This window comes from Schistocerca serialis, chromosome 1 (genome assembly GCF_023864345.2).
Source record: "Schistocerca serialis cubense isolate TAMUIC-IGC-003099 chromosome 1, iqSchSeri2.2, whole genome shotgun sequence".
Classification (NCBI taxonomy): Eukaryota; Metazoa; Arthropoda; class Insecta; order Orthoptera; family Acrididae; genus Schistocerca; species Schistocerca serialis.
Window position 1 is genome coordinate 1197952085 of NC_064638.1, and position 27645 is coordinate 1197979729.

At 41.3% G+C, this 27645-nt stretch overlaps 1 protein-coding gene across 2 annotated transcripts in view; it reads left to right on the forward strand.

Annotated features, from left to right (window-relative positions):
- The first annotated feature begins 815 nt into the window (after positions 1-815).
- LOC126418927 (rab GTPase-binding effector protein 1) overlaps positions 816-27645 on the forward strand; it is a 200376-nt gene continuing 173546 nt past the window's right edge. For both annotated transcript variants that reach the window (XM_050085958.1, XM_050085966.1), the window contains exon 1: positions 816-1104. In XM_050085958.1, the coding sequence (XP_049941915.1) occupies positions 1050-1104 (55 nt within the window). In that variant the 5' untranslated portion in view covers positions 816-1049. The remainder of the gene's footprint in view (positions 1105-27645) is intronic.

A 27645-nucleotide genomic window follows, 5' to 3' on the forward strand; every position in this document is an offset into this window, starting at 1 on the left:
TATCCTTGTGCAAAATCTATTTACGGATCCAAAATTTGGGTTTCGTCTTCCTTGCATTTAACACTTTTCACAGCTCTAATGCCATAACCTGCACTATAACATATGATTTCAACTGCTGCTATACTGAAAGCTGTGCAGCTACTGTATGTAGAATTTGTGGCGCCCAGTGTGAACGGTAACTCACGATGACACTATAGAAAGCCCCAAGCGGTGACGTCACGGTAGATGCTTGTGTGAACACGGCTTTATTGATGACCTACAATCAAATATTCGAGACAGGATACAAAAATGTGGCGTGCTACATCGCCAAGAGATCGGCTTTCAATTACTCTTCGATTTTTGCAAACAGCATTTGTTATTTTCATTATAAATCTATTGTGTGTATGCTTACACTAACATTAACAAATCGGCGAAAATTTAAAGGCATTTTACTGCTAGTCTGAGCCCCTTCTTGTGAAACAAAAGTAACCGGTAAATTCGTTTCTAGGTGTTAGAATGGTACATTTGTTTTGACCCATCTGTCTTTGTGCCTTTCTCCACAGCGCCGACATTTTCGTGCTGGAATTGGGTGCAAAAAATGTTTGCAATTTGAGAAAATTTTCCATCAACTGTGAAACACTTGCAGCAAGACCCAAGAAAGTTTCCTGCGACTTGCGCATGCTATTTGTGAAAGTTAATGAAACATGAGGAACTGAGGAAGTGAACTTGTCGGGGATGTTTCTAGGTCAAAGATTTATAGTACTAGGTTTTGTAAGAGGCATGTGGAAGTTGGACGCACTAAAATGTGGGGGTATATCTTCATACGAAAGTCTCTGTCCCCATCTGACATCTGATTTGCTGTCGAGACGGAAACAAGCAATAAAGTTTAGTTTGCGTCTGCTGCAGGTGTGGCGGTGCGAAAGAATGTTGTTGTTCATGTGTTACGACGCGTTGTTTTTATTGGAAACCTGTGTTTGCTGAGTTGCTTGAGGCATCACAGCCTTAGCAAATGACATGAGGTAGCTCTGTTCGAGAGTAAAACTACTGTCTCAATTTACATTGTTGTGAATATGGAGAATACTAGCCATTTTGACGACTCGCCGGAACTGAAACCGGAGGGGGAAGGTAAATTGTTTCAGATGATACTACCCGCTTTTTAATATACCTTACGTGATACCTAAATAGTTGCAGTCGAGCATTGTAATCCAAATACAGGTTTGATAGAGCTCTCTCAACGTTAGTTTACCCTATGCAAGCCTCATCATGACTATCCATTTGCCCCTACTTACTGTTTTTAATCCTTTACAATTTTTACCTCCTTTTTTTCCTCTACCCCATTATCTCATCGACAATCGAATGTTTTATGTCGTTATTTACATCTTCATATTTTTGTTATAGATTTGTAGGTAAATTTTTGACATTGTTTGCCAAACTGACATGCATATTAGTATAATTTCTCTCGTATTAGATTGCATTTCACTCTGTTTTAGATTACCAGAGTTATTGTTGATGTGGTGTGACCGCAACCAAAACATTGACAGTACATTTACAAATCTGATATCCGTGCACAGTAGCATTGTTTTTAATTTGACAAATGTACCGTGATTTGCGTGAACAAGGTACCATTGCAATACTACTCAATTAGTTCGTCGTGTGCAGCATTCAAGAAATACCTAAAATGATCTATTATTTAAAAAGGTGTTATTTAAAGATTCATATATTCCATTAACCATGTCCATATCTTATATGTTGCCCACGATTTACTACCTGGGTCAGACTCTCCAAATATAGATATGAGTAATGTGTTACCACTGCGACTGGCGTCTTTCTTTCTTTAATTTTTGTTATTGTTGTCTATTCAGTACCTAAGTTTTTCAGTGTTTGTGTAAGTACTCGATGGTATCGATCATGCAGTGCATGTACTTTCAGATGCTTGAATAAAATGACTGAATATGAAATGAGTGTACTGAAGAAATGGTTATGCTATCTAAGTTTTTTTTTTTCTTCACACATTGTACAGTTTACTCACACCATGATTCCAGCTACAGGTTTAGAAACTTGGATTATCTTGCACAAACAGTTACAGTTTGTTGTCCGCCCTGTTCGTGCATTTTTTTTTTTTTTTTTATTATTATTTTTATATCGTGTAGAGAGATGACATTAGGGGTGTTGAATGTCAGCTTGGCAAATAATGTCAAAAATTTACTTCCATCTGTTTGGGCTTCAGATCTGCATTCCACCAGAATTACCTTGAAGATTGATATTGAAGGTAGTTTTGTACTTTTCATTTGGCTGTTGTTCTGTCCAGGGATGTAAATAGTTAGCCTATACAACTTTTTCTGAATATACCTCACAATTTTAGTTATTCCTAAATGAGAGATGGGTTGAATGTGGAACATTGATCTTGAAGTATGCTTAAATGATCCTGTTACTGCTGTTAATCTGGTTTTCCAACTCGCAACCATATTATTATCTTCCAACCTATCCAAGATCTCTAGCCACACCTCAAATACATATTTCACAACATCAGCATTTTAGGGTAGGGAGGGGGTGACACTGCCTTACTAAAATCCTGTAGCTGTTTACATCAGTTGATCCTTTCACAGACACTTCCATAAGTCTTTGGTTCGTATAGCTTTTTCTAATGAAAAAAGTGCCTTAAGATACATTGTAATATTACTGAAGCTGTTTAGTGTTTTAATTGCTAAATGAACTAAGACACTGAATTATACTTAAGTTTATGTGAAACAGTAATTACTACTGATCTGCTCTCACCTGGTGTGAAAGTAGAGGATTTGTAATGAGTAATAATGTTAATGCAGTTGCAGTTTGGAAGCTGGGTCAAAGTATTTTGAAAGCTGGTAGAAATATGACTGACTGCAATATTAATATCAGTAATAATATTGCCTCCACATTAAAATTTTCAGGTAGGCCTAATGCTAAAAGTGAAATACTTGACATGGAAAGATAATTATCACCTAGATCTACTTATATCTTTACGAGACTTTGTGAAACAGACAACAGTGTTAAAAGATTATCATGTTTAGTCATTAGTTTGCCAGATGCAAAAATTCTTAGACACCCTCCCAGTAGATGGGTTGAACCTGCTGCAACAGTATTTCAGTTTTGATGTGTGATATGTAATGTCACACATGTGATGTATATTTGGAAACAGAGGTAGAACAGAATAGTGACAATGTTCATTTTCATTGTATATAATTGTTTTGGAATACAGATTGTGGTGACATTGATCTGTATAAAGTTATAGCTAAGTGAAGATAGAAAGTGATGGTTGGCAGTGAATTGGTGAAACCAACAAATGTGATGATGTGGGAATAACTGTGAGCCTTGTTATGGTATGGAACTTTACATGTATTGGAATTTTATGAGTGCACCTTATGTCCGGGGATGGATTGTCAGCAGCTCTGAGCAGTGATGTTATCAGTAGTAGTAGTAGTCTCATGCCCATATTACATTTTAATACGTGTTGTAAATGCACAAACCGAAGTTTTAAATATACGTACAAAAAAGTCCAACTTTCTTTAAATCCAAAAATTAGCAGATTGAATAACTTCCTCAGTTACTATAGCTCCTAAACAGATTAGCCATTGCAAAGAATTTGTGCTGTTGTGTGCAAAGAAGCACCTATGTCTGATGTCAACAACTACCGCCCAATCTCTCTTCTGAGTGCCTTATCCAAAATTCTTGAAAAAGTAGTGTATTGTACAGTAGCTTCATGCCTTCGTAAAAATAAAGTTTTAACAAAATATCATTTTGGTTTCCAGAAAGGTTTTTCAACCAAAAATGATATATACTCTTCCACTAATGGAATATTAAATGCTCTGAGTAACTGGAAGTCACCCGTTGGGATTTATTGTGATCTCTCAAAGGCTTTTGATTGTGGAAATCATGGAATACTTCTAGATAACCTCAAGTACTATGGTATGAATGGGACAGTGCTCAAATGGTTTAAGTCATACCTAATTGGAAGAGTGCAGAAAGTTGAAATAAGCAGTTCACATAATATGCAAAAAACTGGTGATTTCTCAAACTGGGGAACAATCAAGAATGGGGTGCCGCAAGGTTTGGCCTTAGGTCCTGGGGCTCTCATTAAACTTTGACAAAACACAGTATATACAGCTCCACGCAGTAAATGGAATGACACCATTAATAAATATAGACTTCGATTAGAAACCGGTAGTTAAGGTAGAATATTCAAAATTTCTAGGTGTATGCATTGATGAGGGGTTGAACTGGAAAACAACACACTGACGATCTGCTGAAATGTTTTAGTTCAGCTACTTATCCTATCCCCCCATGAACCATGGACCTTGCCGTTGGTGGGGAGGCTTGCGTACCTTAGCGATACAGATAGCCATACCGTAGGTACAACCACAACGGAGGGGTATCTGTTGAGAGGCCAGACAAACTTGTGGTTCCTGAAGAGGGGCAGCAGCCTTCTCAGTAGTTGCAAGGGCAACAGTCTGGATGATTGACTGATATGGCCTTGTAACAATAACCAAAACGGCCTTGCTGTTCTGGTACTGCGAACGGCTGAAAGCAAGGGGAAACTACGGCCGTAATTTTTCCCGAGGGCATGCAGCTTTACTGTATGATTAAGTGATGATGGCGTCCTCTTGGGTAAAATAGTCCCCCATTCGGATCTCCGGGCGGGGACTACTCAAGAGGATGTCGTTATCAGGAGAAAGAAAACTGGCGTTCTATGGATCGGAGCGTGGAATGTCAGATCCCTTAATCGGGCAGGTAGGTTAGAAAATTCAAAAAGGGAAATGGATAGGTTAGAGTTAGATATAGTGGGAATTAATGAAGTTCGGTGGCAGGAGGAACAAGACTTCTGGTCAGGTGACTACAGGGTTATAAACACAAAGTCAAATAGGGGTAGTGCAGGAGTAGGTTTAATAATGAATAGGAAAATAGGAAGGCGGGTAAGCTACTACAAACAGCATAGTGAACGCATTATTGTGGCCAAGATAGATATGAAGCCGACAGCTACTACAGTAGTACAAGTTTATATGCCAACTAGCTCTGCAGATGACGAAGAAATTGAAAAAATGTATGCTGAAATAACAGAAATTATTCAGATAGTGAAGGGAGACGAAAATTTAATAGTCATGGGTGACTGGAATTCGAGTGTAGGAAAAGGGAGAGAAGGAAACATAGTAGGTGAATATGGATTGGGGCTACGAAATGAAAGAGGAAGCCGCCTGGTAGAATTTTGCACAGAGCATAACTTAATCATAGCTAACACTTGGTTTAAGAATCATGATAGAAGGTTGTATACATGGAAGAACCCTGGAGATATTAAAAGGTATCAGATAGATTATATAATGGTAAGACAGAGATTTAGGAACCAGGTTTTAAATTGTAAGACATTTCCAGGGGCAGATGTGGACTCTGACCACAATCTGTTGGTTATGACCTGTAGAGTAAAACTGAAGAAACTGGAAAAAGGTGGGAATTTAAGGAGATGGGACCTGGATAAACTGAAAGAACCAGAGGTTGTACAGAGTCTCAGGGAGAGCATAAGAGAACGATTGACAGAAATGGGGGAAAGAAGTAGAGTAGAAGAAGAATGGGTAGCTTTGAGGGATGAAGTAGTGAAGGCAGCAGAGGATCAAGTAGGTAACAAGACGAGGGCTAGTAGAAATCCTTGGGTAACAGAAGAAATATTGAATTTAATTGATGAAAGGAGAAAATATAAAAATGCAGTAAATGAAGCAGGCAAAAAGGAATACAAACGTCTCAAAAATGAGATCGACAGGAAGTGCAAAATGGCTAAGCAGGGATAGCTAGAGGACAAATGTAAGGATGTAGAGGCTTATCTCACTAGGGGTAAGATAGATACTGCCTACAGGAAAATTAAAGGGACCTTTGGAGATAAGAGAAACACTTGTATGAACATCAAGAGCTCAGATGCAAACCCAGTTCTAAGCAAAGAAGGGAAAGCAGAAAGGTGGAAGGAGTATATAGAGGGTCTATACAAGGGCGATGTACTTGAGGACAATATTATGGAAATGGAAGAGGATGTAGATGAAGATGAAATGGGAGATACGATACTGCGTGAAGAGTTTGACAGAGCACTGAAAGACCTGAGTCGAAACAAGGCCCCCGGAGTAGACAACATTCCATTGGAACTACTGACGGCCTTGGGAGAGCCAGTCCTGACAAAACTCTACCATCTAGTGAGCAAGATGTATGAAACAGGCGAAATACCCTCAGACTTCAAGAAGAATATAATAATTCCAATCCCAAAGAAAGCAGGTGTTGACAGATGTGAAAATTACCGAACAATCAGTTTAATAAACCACAGCTGCAAAATACTAACACGAATTCTTTACAGACGAATGGAAAAACTAGTAGAAGCCAACCTCGGGGAAGATCAGTTTGGATTCCGTAGAAATACTGGAACACGTGAGGCAATACTGACCTTACGACTTATCTTGGAAGAAAGATTAAGGAAAGGCAAACCTACATTTCTAGCATTTGTAGACTTAGAGAAAGCTTTTGACAATGTTGACTGGAATACTCTCTTTCAAATTCTAAAGGTGGCAGGGGTAAAATACAGGGAGCGAAAGGCTATTTACAATTTGTACAGAGACCAGATGGCAGTTATGAGTCGAGGAACATGAAAGGGAAGCAGTGGTTGGGAAGGGAGTTAGACAGGGTTGTAGCCTCTCCCCGATGTTATTCAATCTGTATATTGAGCAAGCAGTAAAGGACACAAAAGAAAAATTCAGAGTAGGTATTAAAATCCATGGAGAAGAAATAAAAACTTTGAGGTTCGCCGATGACATTGTAATTCTGTCAGAGACAGCAAAGGACTTGGAAGAGCAATTGAACGGAATGGTTGGTGTCTTGAAGGGAGGATATAAGATGAACATCAACAAAAGCAAAACAAGGATAATGGAATGTAGTCGAATTAAGTCGGGTGATGTTGAGGGTATTAGATTAGGAAATGAGACACTTAAAGTAGTAAAGGAGTTTTGCTATTTGGGGAGCAAAATAACTGATGATGGTCGAAGTAGAGAGGGTATAAAATGTAGACTGGCAATGGCAAGGAAAGCGTTTCTGAAGAAGAGAAATTTGTTAACATCGAGTATAGATTTAAGTGTCAGGAAGTCATTTCTGAAAGTATTTGTATGGAGTGTAGCCACGTATGGAAGTGAAACATGGACGGTTAATAGTTTGGACAAGAAGAGAATAGAAGCTTTCGAAATGCGGTGCTACAGAAGAATGTTGAAGATTAGATGGGTAGATCTCATAACTAATGAGGAAGTATTGAATAGGATTGGGGAGAAGAGAAGTTTGTGGCACAACTTGACGAGAAGAGGGGATCGGTTGGTAGGACATGTTCTGAGGCATCAAGGGATCACCAATTTAGTATTAGAGGGCAGTGTGGAGGGTAAAAATCGTAGGGGGAGACCAAGAGATGAACACACTAAGCAGATTCAGAAGGATGTAGGTTGCAGTAGGTACTAGGAGATGAAGAAGCTTGCACAGGATAGAGTAGCATGGAGAGCTGCATCAAACCAGTCTCGGGACTGAAGACCACAACAGCAACAACTTATCCTATTAGGGTAATTGCAAATTTTGGCGATACACATCTCAGTAAATTAGCTTACCACGCCTATTTTCATTCTCTGCTTTCTTATGGCGTTATATTCTGGGGTAACTCATCATTGAGTAGAAGGGTGTTCATTCCACAAAAGCGTCTAATCAGAATAATTGCAAGAGCCCATCCAAGATCATCCTGCAGACACTTACTTAAAGAGCTAGGTTTAGATTAGATTAGATTTACTTTCATTCCAATTGATCCGTAGTGAGGAGGTCCTCCAGGATGTGGAACATGTCAGAAAAACAACAATACATGACAAATATTTAAACTAAAACAAATAAGCTAATGTACCATTCCACAGGTGCCAAGTGGAATGATCGTCATTTTTTAATGAACACTAAGAGTCATTTTACAAATACTATTGCACTGAATTTAAAATAAAAAAGTTTTATATTTATTTATAAGGTAAGAAACATGTAATACAACTACTGTAATACTTATTTACAATGAACACATTACTGCACTGAAATGGTGCAGAAGTTAGATTATACTTACACACACACACACACACACACACACACACACACACACACACACACACACACACAAATTTTCAGTGAACACATTACTGCACTGAAATTGTGCAGAAGTTATGTTGTACTTATATACAAATCAGTTGGTTTTCCTCAGAAATTCATCAATGGAGTAGAAGGAGTTGGCCACCAATAAATCCTTTAGGCTTCTCTTAAACTGAATTTCATTGGTTGTTAAGCTTTTTATGGCTGCTGGCAAGTTATTGAAAATGTGTGTTCCTGAATAATGCACACCTTTTTGTACAAGACTAAGTGACTTTAAATCCTTGTGAAGATTATTCTTATTTCTAGTATTGATTCCATGAATTGAGCTGTTGGTTTGAAAAAGTGATATATTTTTAATGACAAATTTCATTAAGGAATAAATATATTGGGAAGCTGTAGTTAGTATCCCTAGTTCCCTAAACAGGCTTCTGCAGGATGTTCTTGAGTTCACACCACATATAATTCTTACTGCACGTTTTTGTGCCCGGAAAACTTTAGCTTGGCTTGATGAATTACCCCAGAAAATAATCCCATATGACATTATGGAATGAAAGTAAGCATAGTATGCCAGCTTTTTCATTTTTATATCCCCTATGTCTGACAAAATTCGCATTGCAAACAGAGATTTGTTAAGACGCTTCAGCAGTTCTGTGGTGTGCTCCTCCCAGTTGAATTTATTATCAAGCTGTAATCCCAAGAATTTAACACCGTCCACTTCTTCTATCTTCTTGTCATCATATGTTAGACATATACTCTTGGGACACCCCTTACAAGTTCTGAACTGCATGTAGTGTGTTTTTTCAAAGTTTAGTGACAAAGAATTGGCTAGGAACCAGTGATTAATGTCTACAAATATTTTATTGGCTGATCTTTCTAAGACTACACTTGATTTGCTATTTATTGCAATGTTTGTATCATCAGCAAACAAAACAAACTTGGCATCTGGTAATGTTACTGATGAAAGGTCATTGATATACACAAGAAAAAGTAAGGGCCCCAAAATGGAACCTTGTGGGACCCCACATGTAATTAGTTCCCAGTTGGATGATGCCTGATAGCTTGATACATGTCTCTTTCCTAATAACACCCTTTGTTTCCTGCCAGAGATATAAGATTTGAACCATTTTGCAGCATTTCCTGTTACACTATAATATTCTAGTTTACTTAAAAGGATATTGTGATTTACACAGTCAAATGCCTTTGACAGATCACAAAATATACCAGTTGCCTGCAATTTTTTGTCTAATGAATTAAGTACATTTTCACTGTAAGTGTAGATAGCCTTCTCAATATCAGAACCTTTTAGAAATCCAAACTGTGACTTTGACAGTATGTTATTTGAGATAAGATGGTTATAAAGACGACTGTACATTACTTTTTCGAAAATTTTTGAGAATGCTGGCAACAGTGAAATTGGACGGAAATTTGATGCTATTTCTTTATCTCCCTTCTTAAACAGTGGCTTAACTTCAGCATATTTCAGCCATTCGGGAAATATTCCACTGATAAACGACTGGTTACACAGATAGCTTAATATGTTACTTAGCTCAGAATCACATTCTTTAATTAACTTTGTTGATATTTCATCATACCCACTAGATGTTTTTGATTTTAAAGATTTTATGATGGACATTATTTCTGTTGGGGTAGTGAGGGTCAAATTCATATTATGGAAGTTACTTGAAATGTCTGGTCTAAGGTAATCCATAGCAGCATCTACCGAACCTGACAACCCCATCTTTTCAGTAACAGTTATAAAATGTTTGTTAAAAAGTTCTGCAACACTATACACATCTGTCACCAATGCATCATTTACTCTTAATGCTATTTGTTCCTCTTCATGTCTGGTTCTACCGGTCTCCTCCTTCACTATATCCCATATTGTCTTTATTTTGTTATCTGATATGACTATCTTTTCCTTGTAATATATTTGCTTTGACATCCGTATTACAGTCTTTAATATTTTGCAGTATTTCTTATAATGTGCTATAGCATCAACATTGGAAATGTTTCGGATTGACAGATACAGTTTTCTTTTTGTTTTACAAGATACCCCTATTCCTCGAGTAATCCATGGCTTCTTTGTAGACTTTGCTCTAACCTTGGTAAGTTTTGGGGGAAAGCAGTGTTCAAATAAGGTAAGCACTTTATTAGCAAAAATGTTATATTTTTCATTCATGCCATGAGCACTGTAAACATCAGTCCAGTGAATGTCTCTGAGGAGTGTCCTAAAATAATCAATTTTTGGCTTACTGATTACCCTCTTGAGCTCAGATTTAACAGATTTTATATCCTGTTCAGTATTAACATTTAACAGAAGGAACTGCATGTCATGGTCTGAGAGGCCATTGACTATTGGTTTTGTAATATAATTTTGTTCATTTGACTTTTCTATAAAGATATTATCAATGGCTGTTTGTGAGCAAGTGGTTATCCTAGTGGGGAACTTTACTGTGGGAATTAAGTTGAATGATAGTGTTACTAACTCAAATAGGTTCTTATTGGGAGAGTCTTTAAGGAAATCTACATTGAAATCACCAGCAACCACTATTTCTTTGTTTTTGGTTGTTAAATGGGCCAGTACAGCTTCAAGGTGGTTTACAAACAGATTAAAGTTACCTGCAGGTGCTCGATATACACTTAATATTATGAAAGATTTTTTGTGAAAATCTAATTCTGTTGCACATGCTTCCATATGCTGTTCTAGGCAAAATTTATGAATGTCTATGTTCTTAAATTTATGACAGTTCCTGATGAATGTGGCAACTCCTCCTTTCTCCATTTCTGATCTACAATAGTGAGATGCTAACCTAAACCCTGTAACACTTAAAAGTTCTATACCAGTGGTCACATGATGTTCAGAGAGGCAGATTATGTCAGCTGGGTTTGAAGACTCTAATTCATCTATGCAGATAGTTAATTCATTAATTTTATTTCTCAGTCCTCGAATATTTTGATGCAATAAAGATAGCTGACATTTCACATTGACTGACTTAAAATTGGATGGAGTTAAAATATCTGCTGACAGTTGAAAATTCTTAACCAATGGCTGTTTATGTTGATGTAATAAGCTGGAATTATGTTTTTTGATTTCTTTCTCAAATTGAAGGTTTGTCTCAGTTCTAACCTCTCTTAAAATTTGTTTTCTTTCTGTCCTCCCTACCCTAAAAAAGGGTCTTTTCTGAATCCTATAACCACTGGTATTTTACCACTCATGACAGTGCCTCCCCCCTTTAACTTTCCTGCTATTTCCCCAGCCAATTTACCCTTTCCCTTCCTGTTGAGGTGAAGGCCATGCCTAGTATAATCCCACCTACTGACAGAATCAACATGAACCACACCAATGTGTGACCCCGCACCCGACATGAGCAGCCGTTCCAGCTCCAAATTAACTCTCTTGACAGAAGAGTTCAAATGAGGTCGGTCATGGCGCCCAAGAACAGATACAAACTCAACACTGGTATGCCTCGATGCTGATGCAATCTTCGCCAGGTCACACTCTATGCTGTACCCAGGATCTCTGTCAATACTGTTACCTGCCCCACCCACTATAACCACGGTGTCTTCCTTAGTGAAATCTTTGCAAAGTGATCCTAAATCCTCTGTCACCTGCTCCAGACCAGCACTAGGTTTAAAAAAATTGGTGACCTGGTATTCTGATCCTAGTTCATCCTGCAAGAGTTGGCCAACACCTCTTCCATGGGAACTACCTAACAACAACACTTTCTTTCTCTTTACTGATTTCCCTACATTCTTACTTTTCAATTTGCTGCTGAAAGTTTGTTGTGCCCTGTCTACACCTGTAACTGCTTGAGGCTCACCAGCTTCTAACTGAAGCAACAGGTCAAATCTATTTTCCACATTCACCATAAAGCTGTCAGACAAAGTTCTAGGCCTGTTCCTCCTGTTGCCTGTTGCCACTTCCCACCTCTCTTTACCCTTCTCCCTCCTTAACCTGTCAAGATCTCCCCTGGCCTTGTCTAACTCAGCCTGAAGGGCAGCAATTTTCCCCTCCTGTTCCAGTATCTTCCTATCTCTACTACAAATCCTACAAAACCACTGATGAGTCTCATTTACTTCCCCTATTCCCACGCCACTACAGTCACCCACATGGAAAAAACTACAGCACCCATCACACCAAAGCCCCGACCTAACAATTCTACGGCAAGTCAAGCACTTTTCACTCATGATAAACGTAATAATTTATTAAGAATAAGTCAGTTAAATTACAGATAAACACGAAAATATGGTTACACAAATTTGGCCTATACGCAACTGTGTGTAAACAAAAACAAAAGTGCAAAGTTTCTGAAACAACAAGTTAAACTTTACGCTACTTTCCGGAAATGCTAGTTAAATAATGAAGAGGTACGCTAAGTTAAATTGCTGGAGAGAGCAAGGAACAACTAAACGAAATTCTATAGATTTGCTGCAGCAGAACGTAAACAGAAAATACGACTGTACGGTCTTTTCGCGTTTTCTGCTATATTACGTAATGAGAAATGAAACCTTTAATGGTACACTTAAACTTCACACTAATACACTTATTTACCACGTAATCAGTACTAATCTATGTGTTTTATAATCTAAAATAACTTATCTTTACGAGAACACCAAACCTCGCGCTAGTCGCTTGGCTGCAGGGCTTCGATCTTCACTGTAGTCTCACAATATACATATTCAGTTATGAAATCTGTTATTAACAATTGGAACGAATTCAAAAGTAATAGCAGCGTACATGGCTACAACACTAGGAGAAAGGATGATCTTCACTACTCAAGGTTAAATCTAACTTTGGCTCAGAAAGGTGTAAATTACGCTGCCACAAAAGTGTTTGGTCACTTGCCTAATAACATCAAAAGTCTGAAGGAAATTAAAAGAATTTCTGAATGGCAACTCCGTCTACTCATTAAATGAATTTTTGGATATAGTAAGTGAGTAATTTCCCCACCCCCACAAAAAATATATTAAGTGTCATGTAATATTTTGTGTAATGTAATATCGTGTATAGACACCTTTTATTAACCTGACACGTTCGACATCATTACGAAGTGTCGTATTCATGATCTATGGAACAAGTACTAATCTAATGTAATGTAATCTTTCCATAAAGTACAGGGATTTTCAAAAAGATTCATCAGATCTCGCAGGACTATGTCTTCTACATCAATGGAGATGGAAACTTGTGTTAAATTTTTACTTGTGCATAGGACTTAGTGTGTTTGTTTATTTATTTTTTAAAAGAGAACCATCTGATTTCACAAGGGTATCTCTGACATACATATGCAATCTTTGGGTACTTTTTACAATCTTGCTTTGGATCAGAGTTTTCATTTACTTTTTTGAGCAGTGCTACACTCACTGCTGTTGCTATGCGGTCTCGCAATTCTGAGGCAGAGTCATTGACAAAATCCCACAAAGAGAATCACATACCATGAGATCAGGTCATATTGGAAGACAGTAGTGGGATGTGACATTTCTACGCCACTTTTGGCAGATCCATCTTTGAGAGGAGATCATTGTTAGGAAATGCTGTTACATGCAGTTGCCAGTGTGGTGGTTCTCCATCTTCTTGAAATTGGAATTTCACAACTGTATAATGAATGTGCAAGTGAGCAAGGTGCACTTGGTAGATCGTACTGGTAACCATCGGACTTGGCACCTTGAGATAGATGTAAACTTTTTGTTTCATTCTTGTAGAAGATTGTTTTGCGAAATTGGGTGACTCTTTCTGATACAACTGTTACTTTTTTCTCACTGCTCTCTATTCAACTTGCAGCAGAATATTCTACACTTAAATCTGTTGAGTACCTTCCGAAATGTGGCCAGGTGCACGTTCCTCTGTGACATCTTTGGAGTGACCTAAAAGTATTACTTTTTGCTAATATTGCATTTGGTTAGTTTGAATTGGGAGTCCCCACTAAAAATTGTGGTTTTTGGTAACTGACAGATCTGGTCTAGTTTAGGTTGGAAGGTCACAATTTGATTGTGAGTTGCTGAAGCCAACGAATTTAAATTGAAATAAAGGTTGTGGTAACAGATTGGTTTCTAAAACTGTGAAGGAAGGGAGAGGAAAATAACTGTGTTACATAATAGGGTAATCTTGATTAGTTTTATCAGTGCTGTGTATGCAGCTTATTAACTGTGCATCAGATATGAATAGTTCACTGGACTAATTCTTCATCATCAAATTCTAGGAGAAGATGAAGTAAGCAACATTATCTGTAGAAAGGTCATTCTTCATCTGGTCATATGGGGAATTAATCATTTTGCATAATACTTACTTGAATATAGCCACCTATTGACTATTTACAGTGCATACATATGACACTAAACATTTTTCTTTAAATATTTGATTTATTTTAAGAAGTATGTAATTATTTTTAGGTATGTAATCTGCTACATAAAGATTTTTGCATTTGATGTAGCTCTGACTCGGGAGCCTTTACTGCACACCAGCTCCAAGGCACTATTCGAAATGCCTCTGCTTGGACCATTTACTGTGGTTTCCAATTATCTATTGTGGAAAAGTGAGTCGCACATTTCTTTTGTCCTACCACAGTATGTCCTGCCCCAGAAGTCTATTGTGGTACCCAGTGCAGGAATAAATAGCTAGCGTGGCTACCCCATATCAATCAGCAAAAAACTAGTAGCTGCAGGCAGAAGGTTGAAGCTCTAGATTAGATTAGATAAGATTTACTTTCATTCCAATTGATCCGTAGTCAGGAGGTCCTCCGGGGTGTAGAACATGTCAGAAAAACAATAATACATGACAAATATTTGCAACTCAAACAAATAAGGTAATGTACCATTCCACAAGTCCCAAGTGGAATGATCGTCATTTTTTTAAAATGAACACTGTATGAAAGAATCATTTTACAAACACTAATGCACTGAATTTAAAATTAAAAAAAAGTTTTTTTTATTTATAAGGTAATAAAAATGTAATGGAACTACTATAGTACTTACTTACAATGAACACATTACTGCACTGAAATTGTGCAGAAGTTACACTACTGGCCATTAAAATTGCTACACCAAGAAGAGATGCAGATAATAAACGGATATTCGTTGGACAGATATACTATACTAGAACTGACAGGTGATTACATTTTGATGCAATTTGGGTGCATAGATCCTGAGAAATCAGTACCCAGAACAACCAACTCTGGCCGTAATAATGGCCTTGATACGCCTGGGCATTGAGTCAGACAGAGCTTGGATGGCATGTACAGGTATAGCTGCCATGCAGCTTCAACACGATACCACAGTTCATCAAGAGTAGTGACTGGCGTATTGTGATGAGCCAGTTGCTCGGCCATCGTTGACCAGACGTTTTCAGGTGGTGAGAGATCTGGAGAATGTTCTGGCCGGGGCAGCAATCGAACATTTTCTGTATCCAGGAAGGCCCGTGCAGGACGTGCAACATGCGGTCGTACATTATCCTGCTGAAATGTAGGGTTTCGCAGGGATCGAATGAGGGGTAGAGCCACGGGTCGTAACACATCTGAAATGCAACGTCCACAGTTCAAAGTGCAGTCAATGCGAACTGCGAACAAGAGGTGACCAAGACGTGTAACCAATGGCACCCCATACCATCACGCTGGGTGATACGCCAGTATGGGGATGACGGATACACGCTTCCAATGTGCGTTTACTGCGATGTCGCCAAACATGGATGCGACCATCATGATGATGTAAACAGAACCTGGATTCATTCAAGAAAATGACATTTTGTCATTCGTGCACTCAGGTTCATCGTTGAGTACACCATCGCAGGCACTCCTGTTTGTGATGCAGGGTCAAGGGTAACCACAGCCATGGTCTCCAAGCTGATAGCCCATGCTGCTGCAAACATCGTCAAACTGTTCGTGCAGATGGTTGTTGTCTTGCAAACGTTCCCATCTGTTGCCTCAGGGATCGAGATGTGGCTGCACTATCCGTTACAGCCATGCGGATAAGATGCCTGTCATCTCGACTGCTAGTGATATGAGGCCGTTGGAATCCAGCACGGCGCTCCGTATTACCCTTCTGAACCCACTGATTCCATATTCTGCTAACAGTCATTGGATCTCGACCAATGCGAGCAGCAATGTCGCGATATGATAAACCGCAAACACGATAGGCTACAATCTGCCCTTTATCAAAGTCGGAAACATGATGGTACGCATTTCTCCTCCTTACACAAGGCATCACAACAACATTTCACTAGACAACACCAGTCAACTGCTGTTTGTGTATGAGAAATCTGTGGGAAACTTTCCTCACCTCAGCACGTTGTAGGTGTCGCCACCGGCGCCACCCTTGTGTGAAGGCTCTGAAAAGCTAATCATTTGCATATCACAGCATCTTCTTCCTGTCGGTTAAATTTCGCATCTGCAGCACGGCATCTTCATGGTGTAGCAATTTTAATGGCCAGTAGTGTATATTGTACTTGTGTGTGTGTGTGTGTGTGTGTGTGTGTGTGTGTGTGTGTATACACACACACACACACACACACACACACACACATTCTACTGAGAAATTCGTCAATGAAGTAGAAGGAGTTGACTACCAATAAATCCTTTAGGATTCTCTTAAACTGAATTTCATTAGTTGTTGAGCTTTTTACGGCTGCTGGCCATAAAAACTTGAAAAGTGTGTTCGTGAATAATGCACACCTTTTTGTACAAGAGTAAGAGACTTTAAATCCTTGTGAAGATTATTCTTATTTCTAGTATTGATTCCATGAATTGAGCTGTTGGTTTGAAAAGGTGATATATTTTTAATGACAAATTTCACTAAGGAATAAATGTATTGGGAAGCAGTAGTTAGTATCCATAGTTCCCTAAACAGGCTTCTGCAAGATGTTCTTGAGTTTACACCACATATAACTCTTACTGTACATTTTTGAGTCCGGAAAACTTTAGCTTGGCTTGTTGAATTATCCCAAAAAATAATCCCATATGACATTATGGAATGAAAGTAAGCAGAGTATGCCAGCTTTTTCATTTTTATATCCCCTGTGTCTGACACAATTCGCATTGCAAATAGAGATTTGTTAAGACGCTTGAGCAGATCTGTGGTGTGCTCCTCCCAGTTCAGTTTACTATCAGGTTGTAATCCCAAGACTTTAACACTGTCCGCTTCTTCTATCTGCTTGCAATTGTATGTTAGGCATATACTTGTGGGACACACCTTACAAGTTCTGAACTGCATGTAGTGTGTTTTTTCAAAGTTTAGTGACAAAGAATTGGCTAGGAACCAGTGATTAATGTCCACAAATATTTTATTAGCCAATCTTTCTAAGACTACAATTCATTTACTATTTATTGCAGTGTTTGTATCACCGGCAAACAAAAAAACACCCTTTGTTTCCTGCCAGAGATAGATACAAGATTTGAACCATTTTGCAGCATTTCCTGTTTCACCACAATATTCTAATTTACTTAAAAGGATATTGTGATTTACAAAGTCAAATGCCTTCGACAGATCACAAAATATGCCAGTTGCCTGCAATTTTTTGTCTAATGAATTAAGCACATTTTCGTTCAAAGTGTAGATAGCCTTCTCAATATCAGAACCTTTTAGAAATCCAAACTGTGACTTTTCAGTATGTTATTTGAGATAAGATGGTTATAAAGCCGACTGTACATTACATTTTCTAAATTTTTTGAGAATGCTGGCAAAATGAAATTGGATGGAAATTTGATGCTATTTCTTTATCTACCTTCTTAAACAGAGGCTTAACTTCAGCATATTTTTACCATTCAGGAAATATTCCACTGATAAAAGACTGGTTACACAGATAGCTTAATATGTTACTTAACTCAGAATCACATTCTTTAATTAACTTTGTTGATATTTCATCATACCCACTAGATGTTTTTGATTTTAAAGATTTTATGATTGACATTATTTCTGCTGGGGTAGTGACGGTCAAATTCATATTATGAAAGTTACTTGAAATGTCTGGTCTGAGGTATTTCATAGCATCATCTACAGAACCTGACAACCCCATCTTTTCAGTAACAGTTATAAAATGTTTGTTAAAAAGTTATGCAACACTACACACATCTGTCACCAATGTATCATATACTCTTAATGCTATTTGCCCCTCTTCATGTCTGGTTTTACCGGTCTCCTCCTTCACTATATCCCAAAAAAATGGTTCAAATGGCTCTGAGCACTATGCGACTTAACTGCTGAGGTCATCAGTCTCCTAGTACTTAGAACTCCTTAAACCTGACTAACCTAAGGACATCACAAACATCCGTGTCCGAGGCAGGATTCGAACTTGCAACCGTAGCGGTTGCGCGTTTCCAGACTAGCACCTAGAACCGTCGGCCACACCGGCCAGCTCACTATATCCCATATTGTCTTTATTTTGTTATCAGATATGACTATCTTTTCCTTGTAATATATTTGCTTTGATGTCCGTATTACAGTCTTTAATATTTTGCAGTATTTTTTGTAATGTGCATCAGCATCAGAACTGTTTCGGATTGACAGATACAGTTTTCTTTTTTTCTTACAAGATACCCCTATTCCTTGATCTTCAAATATTTTTTTGTTAGCTCTGTCATCAAGTGTTAATCGCTCTACCCTAACATTAATTCTATAGACATAGGTTACAATTTTGTTAATAATTACAGAGTCATATTTATTAGAAAAGAACTTAAATTCATCCGTAATATCATAATGTTTCAGTGTAGTAAAATTATGGGCATTTTCGTTGTATTTCTCCGTGGCTCCCATTTTTCCGTATTCAAAACGAACACCATCTGTTGTTTGTAGACTTAGCTCTAACCTTGGTTAGTTTTGGGGGGAAAACAGTGTTCACCTAAGGTAAGCACTTTATTAGCAAAAGTGTTATATTTTTCATTCATGCCATGAGCACTGTAAACATCAGTCCAGTGAATGTCTCTGAGGAGTGTCCTAAAATAATCAATTTTTGGCGTATTGATTACCCTCTTGAGCTCAGATTTAACAGACCCTTATATCCTGTTCAGTATTAACATTTAACAGAAGGAACTGCATATCATGGTCTGAGAGGCCATTGACTATTGGTTTTGTAATATAATGTTGTTCATTGGACTTTTCTATAAAGATATTATCAATGGCTGTGAGCAGTTGGCTACCCTAGCGGGGAACTTTACAGTGGGAATTAAGTTGAATGCTAGTGCTGCTAACTCAAATAAGTTCTTATTGGGAGAGTCTTTAAGGAAATCTACATTGAAATTACCAGCAACCACTATTTCTTTGTTTTTTGTTGTTAAATGGGCCAATACAGATCCAAGGTGGTTTATGAACAGATTAAAGTTGCCTGCAGGTGCTCGATATACACTTTATATTATGAAGGATTTTTGTTAAATTCTACTTCTTTTGCAGATACTTCCATATGCTGTTCTAGGCAAAATTTATGAATGTTCCTGATGAATGTGGCAACTCCTCCTTTCTCCATTTCTGCTCTACAAAAGTGAGATGCTAACGTAAACCCTGTAACACTGAAAAGTTCTATACCGGTAGTCACATGATGTTCAGAGGTGCAGATTATGTCACCTGGGTTTGAGGACTAATTCATCTCTGCAGATAATTAATTCATTAATTTTATTTCTCAGCCCTAGAATATTTTGATGCACTAAAGATAGCTGATATTTCACATTGACTAAGTTAAAATTTGATAGAGTTGAAATATCTGATGACTGTTGAAAATTCTTAACCAATAGCTGTTTATGCTGATGTAATAAGCTAGAATTATGTTTTTTGGTTTCTTTCTCAAACTGAAGGTTTGTCTCAGCCCTAACCTCTCTTAAAATTTGGTTTCTTTCTGTCCTCTCTACTGTAAAAAAGGGTCTTTTCTGAACCCTATCACCACTGGTATTTTATCACTCCTGACAGTGCTTCCCCCTTTAACTTTCCTGCTATTTTCCCAGCCAATTTACCCTTCCCTTTCCTGTTGAGGTGAAGGCCATATGTAGTATGATCCCACCTATTGAGAGAATCAACAGGAACCACACCAATGTGTGACCCTGCACCCGACATAACCAGCTGTTCCAACTCCAAATTAACTCTCTTGACAGAAGAGTTCAGATGAGGTCGGTCATGGTGCCCAAGAACAGATACAAACTCAACACTAGTATGATGCTGATGCAATCTTTGCCAGGTCACACTCTATACTGTACCCAGGATCTCTGTCAGTACTATTACCTGCACCACCCACTATAACCACGGTGTCTTCCTTAGTAAAATCTTTGTAAAGTGATCCTAAATCCTCTGTCATGTGCTCCAGACCAGCACTAGGTTTAAAAAAATTGGTAACCTGGTATTATGATCCTAGTTCATCCTGCAAAAGTTGGCCAACACCTCTTCCATGGGAACTATCTTACAACAACACTTTTTCTCTTTACTGATTTCCCTACGTTCTTAATTTTCAATTTGCTGCTGAAAGTTTGTTGTGCCCTGTCTACACCTGCAACTGCTTGAGGCTTACCAGCTTCTAACTGAAGCAACAGGTCAAATATTTTTTTCCACATTTACCACGAAGCTGTCAGACAAAGTTCTAGGCCTGATCCTCCTGTTGCATGATGCCACTTCCCACATCTCTTTACCCTACTCTCTCCTTAACCTGTCAAGATCCCCCCTGACCTTGTGCAACTCAGCCTGAAGGGCGGCAGTTTTCCCCTTCTGTTCTAGTATCTTCCTATCTCTACTACAAATCCTACAAAACCACTGGTGAGTCTCATTTACTTCCCCTATTCCCATGCCACTAGTCACCCACATGTAAAAAACCTACAGCACCTATCACACCAAAGCCCCAACCTAACAATTCTACGGCAGGTCAAGCACTTTTCACTCATGATAAACGTAATAGTTTGTTATGAATAAGTCAGTTAAATTACAGATAAAAACGAAAATATTATTCCACAAATTTGGCCTACACGCAGCTGTGTGTAAACAAAAACAACAGTGCATAGTTTCTGAAGCAACTACTTAAACTTTACTCTACTTTCTGGAAATGTGAATTAAATAGTGAAGAGGTACACTATAGTTAAATTGCTGGAGAGAGTAAAGAACAACTAAATGAAATTCTATAGATTTGCTGCGGCAAAACGTAAACAGAGAATACGACTGTACAATCTTTTCTTGTTTTCCGCTGTATTACATGAAGAAAAATGAAACCTTTAATGGTATGCTTGAAAGGCACACTAATACACCTATTTACCACATAATCAGTACTAAATTATATGTTTTTACGATCTAAAAGGACTTACCTTTACGAGAACACCAAAACTCGAGCTAGTCGCCTGGCTGCAGGCCTGCCAGTGCTGCTTCTTTTGAACCTGCAGTCTTCCCTTCCCTGGCTACACCATGGGAGGAGAACAAGCTTGTGTCGAAAAACTTTCCCCGCTACCTGGTCTTTGCAAGAATGGACTGGGGAACATTCACTGCCACAAAGCCTTTATTTTCATGGAATATATGAAAGGCAAGTTTGGCGAAGTAAGCGTCTCTCAGTAAGATATGCTCAGGTTCCCTGTTGATGAAAACTACTTCTGCTGCCCGTCTGCAGCTTTTCATGGTTATCATCATCTTGGCGATGTCCCAGTGCCCGTTACACTTCACCAATCTTTGAATGTGCTCCAGAGAGTCATTTTTTGTAGGGACCTCATTCTTCAAAGTGATTGACTCTGGGCCAGTCTGGAACGACAGGGTGTTCATTTTATTTGGCGTGTGCAGAAAGGCCATTAGGACAACCACACTGATAACTGCGTCTTTATTCTGACCGCCCCCCACCTCAGAAGCACCCCCCCCCCCCCCTCCTCGCCAACCATTGGGGACACCAGTAGTCCCCACTTCTAAGCCGGAGAAGCACAAGTCTTCTGCTTCTCTTGCTAGGAAGGGATCCCTTGGCTCACTCCCTTCCCAGGTTCCTACCAGTGGCAAATCAGACACCTGCCAGGGGCTGAAGAAACCCCAGGTAGCTGGTCGTAGGGCTTTGCGGTCCTCTTCAGTTCCGGAGACTGAATCATAGAAGCCTTCCCAGCAAGGGCAACCAAAGGAACAGTGTGGGAAATCGATTTCGAAGACCCCTAAGACCAAAGAAATTGTGGTGGCACCCACTCCACCACTACCTACAAGCTCAGCGCCTGAGGATGCGGTGGAGATTCGGGCGTCCGCTGAGGACCTAGACCTCGCCAGTCCCTTAGACATGATGGATGTCGCTCCCATCGGTACTCAATTGGTGGCAGCTGGTGACCCAGCGGCATAATCTGCCTCTTCGGTCCCTTCACGCCTTTCTCGACCATGGACAGTGTCATCCTCCAGTGGAACTGAGCGGTTTTTTCCACCATCTTGCTGAGCTCCGACAACTTCTCAGCCTTCACCCTTTCCTCTGCATTGCTCTTCAGAAAACTTGGTTTCTGGCGACGCAAATCTCCGCCCTCCATGGCTATTGGGGTTATTATAAGAACTGGGCAGCTTATGAGAGGGTATCTGGTGCCGTCTGCATCTACGTCCTTCACTCTCTTTACAGCGAGTCTGTCCCTCTACAAACACCTTTATAGGCTGTCGCTGTTCGGGTGTGGACACCTCAGGCTGTTACAGTCTGCAGTCTCTATCTTCCACCAGATGGTGATGTCCCGCAGCATGTCCTGGCTGTGCTGATAGCGCAATTGCCACCACCTTTTCTGTTACTGGTCGACTTCAATGCCCATAACCCTCTGTGGGGTGAATCAGTGGCAACAGGCAGAGGCAGCATCATTGAGCAAGTATTGGCACAGCTTGACCTTTCTCTTTTAAATACTGTTGCCTCCATACATTTCGCTTTTAAATACTGTTGCCTCCACACATTTCAGTGTGGTGCATTGCAAGTACTCAGCTATTGACCTTTCGATCTACAGTCCTAGCCTATTACCATTATTCCAATGGAGTGTGCGTGACAACTTGTGCAGTAGTGACCACTTTCCGATCTTTCTGTCACTGCCACAGCATCACTCTTCTGGGCGCCCCTGCAGATGGGCTATGAATAAGGCTGACTGGTACTTGTTCACCTCCATTGCCACTATTGAACCTCTTTCCAATGACACCATTGATGCGGTGGTTCAGTCGGTCACCACCGGCATCACTACTGCCGCAGGATCTGCCATTCCCTGTTCTTCTGGGTCTCCTCAGCGGAGGACTATGCCTTGGTGGTCGCCCGAGATTGCTGAGGCGATTGAAGATCGCAGGCGGGCACTCCAGCATCACAAGCGGTGTCCCTCATTGGCACACTTCATCACCTTTAAACGGCTCCGTGTGCGAGCCCGCCGCCTCATTCGCCAATGCAAGCAGGAGTGCTGGGAAAGGTATGTCTCCACCATTGGCATCTGTACCTCTCTGTCGCAGTTTTGGGCCAAGATTAAGTGACTCTATGACTATCGGACACCTGTCAGCGTACCTGCGCTTTCACTGAATGGAGCAGTCTGTACTGACTCCAACACAATTGCAAACCACTTAGGGGAGCATTTTGCTCAGACTTCCGCTTCTGTGAATTACCCACTGGCCTTCCGCTCCCCGAAAGAGCGGTTGGAACATCGGAGTATTTCATTTCACACGCACCGCCCTGAATCATGCAGTGCTCTGTTCAGTGAGTGGGAATTCCAAAGTGCCCTAGCCGCCTGCACTGATACAGCTCCCGGGCCAGATCGCATCCACTGTCAGGTACTCAAACACCTCTCGGTGGACTGCCAGCGATGCCTCCTAGACCTTTTCAACCGTATCTGGGTTGAGGGTGAGTTCCCGCCGCAATGGCAGGAAAGCATTGTAATCCCCGTGTTGAAACTTGGCAAGAACCGACTGGAGGTGGACAGCTATCGCCCCATTAGCCTCACCAACGTCCTTTGCAAGTTGCTCGAATGCATGGTGAGCCGGAGGTTGAGTTGGCTACTTGAGTCTCGGGGCCTTCCGGCACCATCTCAGGATAGGTTCCGTAAGGGCCGCTCTGCCGCCGATAATCTGTTGTGCCTGCAGTCTGCCATCCTTATGGCCTTTACCCACTGTCAGCATCTGGTTGCCGTGTTTTTTGACATCTGGAAGGCATACAATACATGGCGACATCACATCCTCTCTACGCTTCATGGTTGGGGTCCTCGGGTCCAGTCTGCTTGCGATTTTTCGTACAAAATTTTCTGTTGCTTTGTTCCTTCTGCGTGCAAGATGCGGCCTCTGGTTGGGGTCCTCGGGGTCCGGTCCACTCCCAATTTTTCATACAAAATTTTCTGTCGCTTCGTTCCTTCCGCACGCAAGTTGCGGCCTCCCATAATTCCACCCGAGTTCAGGAGAATAGGGTACCGCAAGGGTCTGTCTTAAGTGTCTGCCTCTTTTTAATTGCAATTAATGGGCTCACTGTGGCGGTGGGAACGTCTGTCTCAGCTTCCTTGTATGCTGACGACTTCTGCCTATACTTTGCTGAATGGCAGCTGCAGGGCGTTATCCGCAAGGCGCAGTCTTGGGCTGTAGCACATGGCTTCCAGTTTTCAACTGCCAAGACCTGCGTTATGCATTTCTGCCGGCGACGCACTGTTCACCCTGAGCCATGGCTTTATCTTGACGGCAAACCTCTTGCTGTGGTAGAGACGCATCGGTTTTTAGGATTGGTTTTTGACGCCCGGTTGACTTGGCTACCTCATATTCAGCAGCTTAAATGGATGTGCTGGCGGCATCTTAGCGCACTTAGTTACTTGAGGCACACCAGATGGGGTGCCGATTGGTCTACCCTTCTACGGCTGTACCAGGCGTTAATTCAGTCCCATCTAGATTATGGGAGCCTGGCTTAAGGTTCGGCATCACCTTCTGCATTGCAGTTGCTTGACCCCATCGTTCACAGTGGGATCGGACTCACCACTGGAGCTTTCTGGACAAGCCTGTCAACAGCATACTTGTGGAGGCAGGTGTCCCTCCATTGCGGTTTCAGCACCAACGATTACTGGCTGCTTATGCTACACACATTTGTAGCTTGCCCAGGCATCCCAGTTATCGTCTCCTGTTCCCTCAGTCGGTCGTCCTTCTTCTGGAATGGCGGCCCCGGTCAGGGTGTAGGATTGCAGTTTGTGTCTTCTCTCTGGGCTTGAGGTTTTCCCTCTTCCACCTCTTTTTCCAGGTCCCTCTGTGTATACCCCCATGGTGTGTGCCCAGCCCATGCCTTCAGCTCTATTCGGCACAGGGCCCGACTGACTCGGTCCTTCCTTAGGCCCTCTGCCGCTGCTTTCTTTCAATCCTTGCCGCATTTCAAGGCTCTGACGTTGTCTATACTGATGGTTCAATGGTTGCTGGTCATGTCGGTTATGCTCTTACTCTAGGGGATCATTATGAACAACACTCATTGCCGGCAGGCTGCAATGTTTTCACTGCTGAGCTGGTTGTCACGTCTTGTGCGCTAGAGTATATCCGCTCCTGCTCAGGTGAGTCCTTCGTTATCTGTAGTGACTCCCTGAGCAGTTTATGAGCTATCTAACAGTGTTTCCCTCGCTCTCGTCTGGTGATGGCTATCCAGAAGTCCCCCCAAACTCTTGCCCGTTGTGGCCGTTCTGTGGTCTTTGTGTCGACCCTGGGTCATGTCGGCATCCCGGGAAATGAACGTGTTGACACGTTGGCCAAACAGGCTGTCAGTGCACCAGCGTTGGAGATTGGCCTTTCGGAGAGTGATCTCAGGTCAGTTTTGTGGCAGAAGGTACTTCGCACCTGGGGTGAAGAATGGCAGACCCTTCCTTCACCCAACAAACTTCGGGCCATCAAGGAGGCTATCGGTGCGTGGCACCTTTCCTTGTGGGTCTCTCGCAAGTTCTCTGTTGTCCTCTGCTGGCAACGCATTGACCACACCTGGATAACACACAGCTATTTATTACGCCACAAGGACCCACCTTTATGTTGCTGTGGGTCAGCTTTGACGAAGGTCCAGATCTTTTTTGACTGCCTGCTTTTAACTCTGCTCAGGCAGAAGTTTGCGCTGCCTGATACGCTTCTTGACTTTTATCAGATGACGTTGCGATGGCAGATATAGTTTTGAGTTTTATTCGTGCAGGGAGTTTTTATTCCTTGATCTAAGTGTTTGTCCTTTTTTTTGTGTTGAGTCTGGCCTGTGGCCTATGTTTTTAGACTGGGGTTTTTAGTGTGTTTCTTGGTGGTTGGCTTTTCCTTTTTTGTTTCTATGGTCGGCTTACCACTGTCACATTCGGTGTGATTTTAATTCCTTTTTTCTAGTCTCTGTCTGTGTCTTTCTTGTCCTGAGTCATCTCTTGTCATCTCCATTGTTTGTTCTTATTCTTTGTGGGTGTTTCAAGTTCATGGACCGATGGTCCTAGTAGTCTGGTCCCTTCAATCCCACAAACCAACCAACCAACGTCCCTCTTCCTTGTCACAGTCCCATCCCCATCTCCTCTCCTCCTCTGCTGCTCCTGAGACCTCCCCTCTAGGTGCCACTCCCCCTCCCTGGCTGAAGAAGTGCTCCGCTTCTTTGGCGCCTGGCAGTGATGGGCCCTGCACCCAGCCCAGTGGCTCTTGGGTCAGAGGCCTGCTTCCACAACTCTGCCATGGGACACACAGTCTGTGTGCCCCAAGATTACTCGCTCTCTTTTGGGTCTGGATCTTTCAGAAGTCTGCTCTCCCTCAGTGCCTGGCCCATGTCAACTTCTGAAAGACTAGAAGAAGAAACATAAATCCCCCCCCACCAGTCCCCAGCCGCGCCATCTCCCACCTCGCAACCAGAGTCAGACATCTTATTTATGGATGTCACCTCGTTGTCATTGGTGGCGAATGGTGACCTAGCAGCATGATTGACTCCAGCCCATTCGCCTCCCATTTAATACCTGCTCTATGGTTATTCAGTGGAACTATAATGAATACTGCCATCCCCCTGCGGGTTCGGGGGTTAGAATAGGCCCGCGGTATTCCTGCCTGTCGTAAGAGGTGACTAAAAGGAGTCTCACATGTTTCGGCCTTATGTGATGGTCCCCTCTCATGTTTGACCTCCATCTTTCTAAATTATTCCGAAGAGCGAGCCAATTGGGGAAGGGCGCCTTCCATGGTGCAGTGTATCCGTCGTGCATTGAGACCTTTAGCCAGCTTTTTCGTCGTTGCAATGGTGTCCTGCTCGTTTTCCGTCCCTGGGTGCGATTCCCACGCTGCACTCTGCAGTGTTGCTTTTAACTGCAACGACGACCTTGGACATTTTTGCACCTAAGATCCAGCACGGTAGCCAGTCCGTTGTGGTGGGGCCGCCATGTACCCTGTGCGTTGTAGCCCCCTGACAACACAGGGATCGCTCTACTGATGCCTGCGCCGTTAACTTCCCACGTATGCCAAGGAGTAGATGCCCATCTCCCTGGGGCATCAGGACTCCCGGCAATGGCCATCCTGCCAGGTGGCTATTGCTGTGGCTGGGTAGCGCCCGTGGGGAGGGCCCTTGGTCGGAGTAGGTGGCATCAGGGCGGATGACCCGCAATGAAGCGTGGTACATCATCTCTTGCTGGCGGCCAGCCACAGCAGTCTCTAAGCATT